Genomic DNA, 12,113 nt, shown 5'->3' on the forward strand with positions numbered 1-12,113 from the left:
CCAAACAGCCTCAACGTCATGCATTTGATACAACATTGCCAAGCCTAACCTTTTGTTGCGTTGTCTTCAATAGTTCAACAATAAGTTAACAAAATACAATCCGGCCTAAGGCCGAAATCACCGTTTTGACCTTTAAACACGTGTGGAACTATTTCAAGATCTGACCGCTGGTAGACGAACTACCGCCAAAGTGAACCACGGTAGCCCTCAGCCCACATTTGGTCCACGGCTGCTACACGGCTGCTACATGTCAGAAGTCTATCTTTAACGGCTGCTACCGGGGTCTATCGCCATTGACCGTGTCAGTAGCCCATTAACCCTACCACTGCCTTGTAGTATGGTGGTAGACCAGAAGGTCAAATCGTGAAAAGGTTTTAAAGCAAAGAAATTTCATGATTAATTTCGTTAATAAGTTCGAAAGCCAAAACGGTGATTTTTAGCCCGGCTCAGTTACTCTGGTGACATAGTGTGCAACCCCTTTGTAACGTCATTTTGTCATGAGACGATGTGCGCGTAGAGGAGTTGGTTCCAGACGTCGGGCACGCCGGGGAGGCACCGGTGGATGCAGTCCGCGTAGCTGCTCGCGTCCCTCGCCTGCGCGTCCGTGATGGGCTCCCACTGCCGCCGGTGCACCGACGGGTGCGCGTCCTTGCGCCGCTCCGACATCGCCGTCACGTTCACCAGCCGCCGCGCCTGCTCCTCTACCGCATGCGCGAACGCCGGGGCCGTGACGCCACGCCGCGCCTGCTCCTCTACCGCACGCGCGAACGCCGGGTCCGTGACGCCACGCTGGTAGCGGCCCCCCTCCTCCGCCGCAGCGATCGGCTCCGTCTCGTTGTAGCACCCGTGGCTGGTGCCGCCGCCGGCGTCGTCGGCCCACTCGTCGGAGGGGAGGTGAGTCGGCGACATGGTCATGAAGAAGAGGCGGGTGCGTGCGCGGCCGACGTGGAACTCGAGCCAGTCGGCCCACGTCGCGAGCGCCAGCTCGAAAGTGCGCACGCCGTCGACCGCCTTGGTCACCCCGCAGTACTCGTCCTCTTTCGCCGCAGGTGCCTCGAACGACCCCCACCTGCAACGCATCCACGCACGCGTCTATGATCGAAGGTTAACCAAGTTAGAGGCAAGTCAACGGTTCAATGATCAGTCCGTACTAACCGGACTTCGATGGAGGGGCGGCGCCACCAGAGGTAGGAGTTGAAGATGAGCACGTCGGCGTACGTCCAGTGCCGGGCGTGGTTGAGGATGGAGGAGGTGTTGGAAATATGAGCAATTTATCAAATGATTTTATTAACAAAAATATTAGATAAAGCGTGACTAATATAGTAGAGATAAAACAAGTCATGCGTTCTGACAGAGAGAAGGTAAATAGCTTCTGCATATATGAATCGTAGCCTATCATATCTAAACCAGACAGTATAGCAAGTAGCATATATGAAGCAGAACCTATCATGTATACCCATTTGCATCCTATAGGTTTGCACCCATAAGGACGATCAGTTATCTCCCAAGTTTCATTCGCCAAGATGGAATCCATCTCGCTACGAACCGCTTTCTTCTAGTACTCAGCATCTTCAGATGCATAGGCCTCTGAAATAAAACTTGGAGTGTCATCTATGAGGTACACAAGCAAATCATCACCAAAGGACTTTGCAGTCATCTGTCTCTTGCTCTTAATAGGAACTTCATTGTTCTTCTTCACAGAACTTTCAAAGTGTTCCATCGAAATTGTAGGTTCGGTAATTGTAACTGGTTCCTGATTCGATGAACTAGGCATCTCCTGATTAGATGAGGTAGCCATATCCTTCATGGGAAACATATCTTCAAAGAAAGTCGCATCATTCGACTCCATGATCGTACCGACATGCATGTCAGGTACCTCAGATTTTACAACCAAGAATCTATAGCCAATGCTATGAAAAGCATATTTCAGGAAAACACAATCCACAATCTTTGGTCCAAGCTTCCGCTTCTTTGAAATTGGAGCATTGACTTTCGCCAAACAACCCCATGTTCGCAGATAAGAGAGTTTTAACCTTTTCTTCTCTTATTCCTTGAATGGAGTTATCTCTTTGTTCTTTGTGGGGACCCGGTTCAGGACATGACATGCTGTCAATATCACCTCCCCCCACCATGCCTTGGAGAGACCCGATGTGTCTAACATGGCGTTAACCAAATCAGTTAGAGTACGGTTCTTTCTTTCGGCTGCCCCATTTGACTGAGGTGAGTAGGGAGGCGTCCTCTCATGGATTATACCATGTTCCGCATAAAAAGCATCAAACTCATTGGAAAAATACTCTCCACCACGGTCGGACCTAAGCCTCTTGATTTTCCGATCAAGTTGGTTTTCCACTTCAGCTTTATAAATCTTGAAAAAGTTCAAAGCCTCACCCTTAGATTTTAAAAGATACACACGGCACTATCTAGTGGAGTCATCAATTAACGTCATGAAATATTTCTTTCCACCTTTTGTCAACACACCATTCATTTCACATAGATCTGAATGTATGAGCTCTAGTGGTGCAAGTTTTCTTATTTCCGCAGTCGTGTGAGACTTACGAGGTTGCTTAGCTTGCACACATACTTGACACTTAGATCCCTTGACGATGGTGAAACTAGGGGTTAAGTTCAACTTTGCTAGTCGCGACATGCAACCAAAGTTAACATGACAAAGACGTGAATGCCACACATTGGATTTACTATTGTTGCAAATATGATTAACAACTTTATTGCAAACGTCTGATAAGGATAAACGAAACAAGCCTCCTGACTCATAACCTTTACCAACAAAGGTTCCATACTTGGATATTACAAATTTATTCGACTCAAAGACAAGCTTGTAGCCATCTCTATACAGAAGAGATCCGCTAACAAGATTTTTATTGACGGAGGGGACATAATGCACGTTCTTCAGCCGCACGATCTTCCCCGAAGTAAACTTCAGATTGACCGTGCCAACACCACGAACAGAAGCACTTGAACCGTTGCCCATCAGCATGGTTGAAGTCCCTGCGGTCTGATAAGACGAAAACATGGAAATATCACCGCATACATGCACATTAGCACCCGTGTCAATCAACCAGTCAGGAGAATGACATACTGAAAGAATAGTGGGAAATATACTATACCCAGCATCCTTCATGTCAGTGTCTCCAATGACAACATTAGCGGTCTTGCCGCCTTTCCCAGGATGACGCTTGTCATAGCGATTAGGGCAACTAGGAGCCCAATGATCACGATGCCCACACACATGACAAGCACCTTTCTTCTTGCCATTTTTCTTCTTGAAGTTCATGTGTTGCACAACCTTGTTCTTCCCATCAAACTTTGCTTTTCTATCAAACTTGCCCTTGTTCTTGAACTTGTGGGGCTGAAAGTTCTGCTTCTGTACCACATTGGCACTAGATCCTCCCTCGATACCTCGAGCACGTGTGTCCTTCGCTCTCGCCTTTTCTTCCACATCAAGAGTGCCAATGAGATCCGAGACGGAAAACTTCTGCCTCTTATGCTTCAGCAAGGTAGCAAAGTTCCTCCATGAAGGAGGAAGCTTAGTGATGATACCTCCGGCAACAAACTTGTCCGGTAGCATACAACTGAAGTGCTCAAGTTCTCTAGCAAATGACTGTATCTCATGAGCTTGCTCAACCATGGAGCGCTCTTCAGTCATCCTGTAAATCAGAGAATTGATCCATGATGTACAGCTCAGTGCCAGCATCCGAGACCCCAAACTTGACCTCGAGTGCATCCCACATATCTTTTCCATTATCATTGACACATAAGCATCAATTATGTTCTCACCAAGAACACTCAAGAGAGCAGCCTTAAACAGAGTATCCATTTTCTGAAAAGCTTGTGCCTATTGAGCATCAAGCTCTCCTCCAGGTTTGCCGAGAGTGGCGTCATAGCAACTCATGGTTTGAAACCATAAGACTGCTCTCACGCGCCACCTCTTATAGTGGATACCCTCAAACATAGGAGGTCTCATGGAAGCAGCAAAACCACTTGGGGTAAATTGTCTATAATAAGGTTTTTGGATTGTTGGAAATATGAGCAATTTATCAAATGATTTTATTAACATAAATACTAGATAAAGCATGACTAATATAGTAGAGATAAAACAAATCATGCGTTCTGATAGAGAGAAGATAAATAGCTTCTGCATATATGAACTGTAGCCTATCATATCTAAAGCAGACAGTATAGCAAGTAGCATATATGAAGTAGAACCTATTATGTATAGGACAAGGACTAGAACAAGGAACTGAGGCAGAACCTTTAATAGGAAAGACAAGAACACGTAAGGGACAGCAGTAGCAGAAGCACTGGACTTGGGGTCGGTGTCCTCGCCTGCCATGTCGTCGGGGAAGAAGTCGTCGGCAACCGGATCGTCCGTGATGAAGTAGCCAGTAGTCGCGTCGAGCGCTCCCCAAAAACCTTATCACCCTTCTTCCGTACAGGACTCAAAAGGTGCGGTTTCAGAGGCCTACTGTCCCGACCTGCGGTGCACGCCGCAAGACGGGATGGGGAAGAACGTAGCAACAGCGCAGTGGTCGGAACTTTGTGGCGAGAGGAAGAGGCGCGGCGAGGCAGGCGGCGGAGGAGGAGCACGCGTGGATATCCCTCTTGTACTCATGCTCATACAAGTGGGGAAAGAACCTCCCTTATAAGAAGGTCCAACTCCCACTAAACTAGCAATATAAAACTAAACTTTAGTAGTATCTCTTACCCTGCATAAATGGGCTAAGTGGACCTTTAGAATTTATTAGAAATATTTAAAATAGTTATTGGGCTGCCTAAAATAGACTAAATTCCCGCAGGAGACGTCCACGGTGCGGTCTATGACGCGATGGCGCACCGGGTGGTCGGAGTTGGACTCCACCAGCAGCGGCGACCAGTAGAAGTCCACCGACGCGTTGTACTCTTGATACCGATCCATCTGTGATCGGTCGATTAGAGTTCATGCATGTGACTTTGATCGATCGTGCCATGTGATTAGTAAGTTGGTGCATACGTGCACGTTGAAGGAGACGAGGGTTCCGGCGGAGATGAGCGTCTTGTGGAGGCCCTGGGTGGCGGTGTCGATGAGGCAGACCATGGACACCCACTGGTCCCGGTTCAGAGAGTCGCCCACGAACGCCAGCTGCTTCCCGCGCAGCTTCTCCAGCAGCCTCACTTTTCGTTAAACTACACGCATCCATGCATTATGCATGGAGATGCATGAGGGACGCAGGTTCGGTGCCTTAAAAGGCATCTGCCTTTGGTTCACTGACATGTGGACAAGTCACCTGTTAGGCCTGCATGTCATAGACACAAAGATAGGTGCCTTAAGGCACTGAAGTATCATTCATGCATGAGCAGCTGAACAACCGGCAGACACAGTGTGACTTGTATTGTACTCCCTTTGTTCGAAATTACTTGTTACGAAAATTGATGTATCTATACGTATTTTAATTGTAGATACATCAATTTTTATTCACTTTTAAGACAAATAATCTGAAATGGAGAAAGTACACACGTGCAGACACGCTACACTTACTTCACTTCACTATGTGTGGGTATGGCACGTACGTACCTAGGAAGGTCGCAACCGTGCGGCTGCCACCGCCAGTGCTGGTACCGGAGGTCCGTCCTGCCGTACCTCCCGCACGCCAGGTTCTCCGACATGAACCGGCAAGCGCTCTCCTTGTACAGAGCGTACGCCTCCTCGTCGTACACCCACCGGCCGGAGGACATGTCGCACTCGTCCACACCCCGACCACCGCCGGCGGCAACAGTGATGGGTGGCGGAGGCATGCTCGGTGGGGGTGATGCCGCTGCTCTTGGCCGTCGTCGTGACCGAGATTGTGGCCGTAGGAGGCGAATGCATCGTCGGCGTTTTCAGGGGCAAAGCCAGGATTTGAGCATAGAGAAGACGGAGACTGATTCGGCGATAAGAAAAAAAACCAGAACATAGTAAAGCTATCGAGTGATTTTGATTGATACCTGAATATGCTTCTCGTTGTTTGCTCGAACCAATCCCTTCAAAAATGAATGTACTGATTCTTCTGATCATGACTATGCACAAACACAAGCACAGTCGATGATTTTTTTTAATCCAAATGACAGAATCAGTGTATTATATCTATTTTTTATATCAATTTGTGAGGATAAAACAGGAGATTGCTGCATCTAACTAATTCCATCTAAATCAAAAATCGGTGTAATCTTAATCCTAATGCGGATTGGTATTGTCAGATCGAACAAACTAATGAAGAGGGACTCACCACAAATTTTCTTGCGCATCGTCGTGGTCATCGGGCGCAGCGTGACAGTTTCCACCATCGGTGGTGATCGCCTGTGACCTGTAAGGTGCGGCGCCGCCTACCTTTTGCCAACCGACGAACTGCCCTAGACGGCTGCGAGTCATGCGTGGTGCGTCCTGGGCGACTAGGCGGCTGTTTGTCTTTACTTCTAATGGAGTAGTTGATAGCCTCGTACGGTTTATTTTCGTCCCACCACTTTCAACAGTTTTATTTCGTCGGATTTTTTTCGTCTCCTCTCCCACCCCACCGATTTAGTTTCGCGTTACCCTCACATACAATGAAAAAAATCTGAACGGATCAGAACTTTTCATTCTGACGCAATTTATTGAGGAATGTCTTTATGTGAAAGAATCAATCACGATCAATCTCTAAAGATCAAATCTAAATTAATCAACCTTACATTAAATTGCTCAATCACATTAATCTCTGCGCTTGGCAGTCCGTACGTTGTTTCTTTAGTTCGCTTCCACCACCTCCCTTCGTTTTTTTCTTGCAGCAATCTCTACTCCCAATGCACGAGTTGATTGAATAGTCCTATCACTTTCGTCTGGGTTTTTTTTGTCTCAGCTTCCACCATCCACCACCTCGCACTGGTTTATTTCCGTCTCACCTCTCACCACTCCTCCTTCCATTTTTATCTCCGGTTACTAAACCCGCCAACTGATTTTTCTTCCTATCCCACCGATCTTCTCTCATTGTTTCCATTCTGTTCCGGATCTCCTTCCCCTAATCCTTTCCAATCACTCCCAAGTCAGAATTTTCTTCCAAATCTGACCATACCTATCTTCTTTCCATTCCATTTCCGATCTCCTTCCCTCAATCTTTTCCAATCATTCCCAATTCAGTTTTTTCTTCCAAATCCGATCACACCCGATCTAGATCTCGAGGGTTGCCTCCCGTTCATCCCAGCACGTCCCTTGTACCAGCCATGGAAGAGAGGAGGGAGAGAAGATGGGAGCACGGTGGCCTCTGGGCCGTCTTGGCCCTAGCGGGAAGGCATTAGGAGGAGCCCGGGAATGGGCGATATGGCGAAGGTCGTGGCCATCGTGGTCGCGGCCGTCGTGCTCGTGGCGTGCGTGTTCCTGGCCATTTGGAAGTACCGATGGCAGGCCAGCACCGTTGCACGCACACGGACACGGTCACTCGAGTCATCCACGGCTACGCCGCAGGCCAACGGCTCCGCGAGCCTTAATCCAGTATCTCTGTCTTCGTGGTCTTCGAGAGCGTCTCCGACTGGGGCAACAACCTACTGCCGGCGGGGAAGCAAATCGCCTTCTGGGGCGGGCGGGGCAACAACGGCAGGGACCAGCCCATGTCCGTCTTTGGGATCCCGAAGTACCATTACAAGTATGGCAACTACTCCTCCGTTGCAATCTTGGTTGCAGTATTAAGATCACATGATCAGTGAATTGTAAAGTTGAAATATATCAGCTTGACTGTCTAATGCATTTGATCCAATTAAGGATAGTACGTTCATGGCAGCTCTAGAAATGCATGCGTGCAACTTATACCATGATCTTATTGTGAATGTTAGTGTTGGTGAGAGTAGCCAGAAGCAAAGTAACATCTTTCTGATTGCTCCATGTTACTGTGTCGGTTGTTCAGGGATCTGCAGAAGGCTACCAAAAACTTCACAACGATTCTGGGCCATGGATCATTTGGTCTTGTGTACAAGACTGTAATGGCTACAGGTGAAGTCATGGCTGAAAAGGTTCTTGCGACGCCGCTGCTACTTGGTGCCCGCCACACCCCAAGGTATCGGTTGCCGTCCCTGTTCTCCCGGTGGCCCTCTCGTCAGGCGCTCACTTGGTCGAGAGTTTGTCACAGCCGCCGAGGAACAGGTCAGTGAACTCTATTTACTTTTTATGGTCTCACCTTAGCTATTTGATTCCTTTCAATTGTGTGTCGCATATGTGCAGTCTAATTTAGAATTTTAAAATTCTCTACTTCTAATGTCTGAGTTGGTTGAATAGTACGATTTATTTTCGTCCCACCACTTTCAACCGTTTTATTTTGCTGGGTTTTTTTTCCGTCTACATTCCCACCAACCCTTGGTTTATTTTTGCGTCATCCCCCACACAAAAAAAAAAATCTGAGGCCTCTTTTGGTTCATAAGATAGGATTATCGTAGGAATAGGAATCTTGTAGAACGGATCAGAACCTTCCATGTTGACTCGAGTTATTTAGTAATGTCTTTATGTGAAAGAATCAATCACGATCAATCTTAAAGATTAAATCTAAATTAATTATCCTTACCATAAATCGCTCAATCACAATAATTAATCAAAATTACATTAGTTTTTAGGGCAATATCTCACACCTCGATCTTTTTGTACATCGAATCGCAAGGACGACGCGGCCCTCGGAGCCCTTCGCCACCGCCGGTGTCCGAGAGGACCTGCCGCCGTCTTCCCCACCAAGATCTCCACCCTCTCCCCCGCCAGCGTCATCCACTCACGTTCTTTCCTTAAAGCGGGGAGGCCCCAGATCGAGTTGAGCAAGTCAGGGGCCGCCGCCGACGCGGATCCCCACGAACGAGCCAGCCATCGCCGCTGCGGTTCCCCACGAACGAGCCAGCCATCGCCGCCTCGGATCCCCACGGACGCCGCCGCGGATCACCACCGTAGCCCTCTCCTTCTCCCCCTCCGTTCGTGCCTCCTACCTCTTCCTCCAATCTCCAGGTAAATCCTGATCCGCGAGTTCCTGGTTTTGAACATATGGTGTGTGTTGCTGTACTGCAGGTCCTTTGGGGAGAAGAGCTTCTGCGGTAGGTCGTTGTCGGCGGCGGTATCACACCTCTCACTCGTCTTCTATCAGATTGTGCCAGACCAACCATCAAGTTATTTTCACCTGGCAACATGTGCTCGTGATGCCATTTGAATTTTCGAGCAAGTCTCGGTCTTTCCTGGTCCGGCTATCCAGGCGACAAATGCCAACTTGGTAGCAGTTATCGAGCATGGCTAAGAAGAAGGTAATTCATATATGCATGGTGCAGATTTGTAAACTCTAATATCCTCATACTTTCTCTCTGTTTTTTCAGTGGGTAGGGGTTGGTGCGACTAAGGCCCCGTTCGTAATCTCTCTGCTCCTCCACTCCGCGGAGTTGGTGGAGCTCGGTCTTCGCAGCTCCATTAAAGTGAGGTCCGCTCCGGGAGCAGAGTTAAGAGAGCGGAGAGGAACCGAACGCTTCCTAACTGTACTTGCTTCCTAGAGAACAACTATCACAAATCACATGCAAGTTCAGTCGTCGTGAGCTATAGTATTCGACAAAAATGTACATGGCATTGAGCTATAATATTTATTTCGTTTTCATTCTTATAATATAAAGTTCAGTGTTACTTCCATTCTGTTTCATGGTAATGATGTGTTGGGTATGTTTCAGTTAGTGGAGGAATCTGAGAACACACAGAGATTTAACTTACCCTGTTAAATGCTTAAAATGCATGTCCGTTCTGTTGGATGCATGTTTGCGTGTATATATAAATAAATATGATTCTCACCACCCTTCATCCTAATTCGTAAATGCAAATACTTGACTAATGCTGGATCTTGCACAGCCAACTTTACACTTTCATCACAAAGGTGAGAAGGCTAGCGAAGTGGTCCGTGCCAACATGAAGAAACTTGAAGATGCCATTCATGGAAATTCTACACAACTAAGATCTTTTTTCATCTTTTTTCATACACTGATGGTACACTTCTGTTTCAATGATCTTGCCTGCTGCAAATTAACAAGAATATACAAGCATGGTCAAGATAATCTGAATCTTGTAGGCTTGTAGCTAAACTAGCTGCTGAAAGGCACGAGTGATGTGTACTAAAGGATTCACAGACCATGTCTACTTTTTGTGATTAATAATAGTACCATATGTTGGAAAATATTAGTTATTAGGGATGAACACCAAACTGTTGTAGGGAAAATCTGTAACATCTAACCACCTTTTTTTATGGACACATGACACCTATTTCAATTGGTCTTCTTTTAAGCGTCATAAATTCTTCAAGTTTGCTAACCATGAGACCATTATCGGTTGTGATAATTATATGAATCTTGGAGATAATAGGTTTTGTATATTATTTATTTCACAGTCATCGACGACTACAATGAGGAGCACAATAGCAGCAAGTCAGTACCAGCGAGCAGGGAGGAGGGCAACCAGCTTCAAAGCAGACTTCATCCAGAGAAAGGCACTTATTCACCCTTATTTTGTAGTACTTATCCTTTTTATAGTTTCAGACGAAATTTTTATTATCGATAATTAATATTTCGGTAATTCTGAAACTAATAAACATTAATGAGAAATTTGAAAAATAGGAAGGACACTAGGAATAATAGCGTCCAAGGCTGGGCGTCAGTACCAACAATGTCCAAGGCTGGACGCTCTTATAAACAGCGTCGTGTTTGGTTTGACCAGACCCCGCCTGGCTACCTTCGGCCTTTGACTTGTACCCTCAGCCACCTCCACAGGACTAAAGCTAGACTCCGTCACCTCTAGCCCGTCGAAAATGGCGCTTTAACATTATTGTGTTTGATAGTATGATGTGTGTTAGCTGATTGTCAAAAAAAATGTGTTAGATGAGACAACATTGTTATCAGTTATGTTAGCTTGACGAGTACCATCTAATTTTTTCAAAAGCCCATGGCAACGCACGCGTATTTTACCATCTAAATTTTTTCAAAAGCTCGTGGCAACGCACGGGCGTTCTACTAGTTTTCAATAGCGGGTTGGCGAACTAGTATGATGGTAAGCTGAATTATTGGGCTTCAAAAAAACCAACTCCTTTGATTCTTTACGTCGCTGGGCTCGCTACAGGCCTTGAACGCCCAGAATAGGAGGGGGGGGGGGAGGCGAATTATGCCTAAGGCTGGTCATAATGGGAAGTAACTTATACTAGTGTCATCTCTATAGTGTGAAGTAACATAGTAGTAGTATCATAGATGACTTTATTTATTATCTTGTAGACTCATCCTTTCTCGGAAAGTGCTATGTTACAGTAAATATTATGTTACTTTAAACACCTCTCTTCTCATTAACTATATGCCACATAAGTAAAAAAAATTGACTATGCTATGTTACTATCTAAGTTACTCCCACTATGACTAGCCTAAAGAGCAAAATCTAATCAACTTTAAGCCTAATTACTAATGTACGATGCAAACCTGGGGGGGGGGGGGTGCTGGCCCTGCTCGTCCCTCCTTAGGCCAACTCCAGCGCGCGACCCCATCCCGCCCGGCCCCATTCGTTTGGGGTAAATGGGACAAACCAGACGACCCAGCGTACGACGGCCTGAACTCAACTGGTCCGTTTTGTGTCTATGCCGACACATTTCGAGCGCAAACTTGCGCCGGGTTTGGGTCCTGGCGGACAGCAAACGGACGCGTCGCTCGTCCGCTTCGGGGTCGCGTGGGAGGAGGCCACCTACCTCCCACCGCCCGACATTAATGCTCACGCGCGGTCAGCCTCACTTGTCATCCGCTCAGGCGAACGGTCGCCGTCCTTCTTAAATGGGGAAGCCGTGGACCGGTCGTCGTCCACACTCCCCACTCCAGCCCGTTGCCTCCTCTAAACCCGACATGCCTCAAACCCTAGCCTCTCCCCGTCATCGAACTCGCCAACTGATCCTTGATCCAGCTCCTCGCCTTGCCGACATGAACTCGTACACAGTCCTCGGATCCTGGATGGGAACACTTGCACCTATCCACCACTTCTTTCCTCATCTTCCCTGAGTCATCACTAGCTGAGGTATCTATGTTGAGGCGACAGACAGTTGTGCCCAGTTTTGCTAAGGTTGCAGCTTTGTAATCATCAGTGT

The 12,113-nt window shown here is 47.1% G+C and overlaps 1 protein-coding gene and 1 long non-coding RNA gene across 2 annotated transcripts; one reads left to right on the forward strand and one right to left on the reverse strand.

Annotated features, from left to right (window-relative positions):
- Positions 1 to 495: 495 nt before the first annotated feature.
- On the reverse strand, positions 496 to 5,790 carry LOC123101718 (protein trichome birefringence-like 34). Its single transcript, XM_044523042.1, has 5 exons — positions 5,562 to 5,790; positions 5,009 to 5,169; positions 4,819 to 4,933; positions 1,156 to 1,252; positions 496 to 1,069 (listed from the first exon to the last, which is right to left on the reverse strand). Exons 1-5 carry the CDS (start codon positions 5,788 to 5,790, stop codon positions 496 to 498), a joined length of 1,176 nt encoding a protein of 391 aa, XP_044378977.1.
- Positions 5,791 to 8,581: 2,791 nt separating this feature from the next.
- LOC123108190 (uncharacterized) lies at positions 8,582 to 9,643 on the forward strand. Its single transcript, XR_006451852.1, has 3 exons — positions 8,582 to 8,946; positions 9,041 to 9,270; positions 9,340 to 9,643. It is a non-coding gene; the product is annotated as an uncharacterized lncRNA (long non-coding RNA).
- The last annotated feature ends 2,470 nt before the right edge of the window (positions 9,644 to 12,113 follow it).

This window comes from Triticum aestivum, chromosome 5A (genome assembly GCF_018294505.1).
Source record: "Triticum aestivum cultivar Chinese Spring chromosome 5A, IWGSC CS RefSeq v2.1, whole genome shotgun sequence".
Classification (NCBI taxonomy): domain Eukaryota; kingdom Viridiplantae; phylum Streptophyta; class Magnoliopsida; order Poales; family Poaceae; genus Triticum; species Triticum aestivum.

Bases quoted from the DNA above. Each gene is read 5' to 3' on its own strand.
- LOC123101718 (XM_044523042.1), bottom strand. From the start codon at position 5,790: ATGCCTCCGCCACCCATCACTGTTGCCGCCGGCGGTGGTCGGGGTGTG. The intron at 5,170-5,561 runs GTGCCATACCCA...TTTAACGAAAAG, and splicing joins CGACCTTCCTAGGTACGTAC to TGAGGCTGCTGGAGAAGCTG. The intron at 4,934-5,008 runs GTATGCACCAAC...GACCGATCACAG, and splicing joins TCGTCTCCTTCAACGTGCAC to ATGGATCGGTATCAAGAGTA.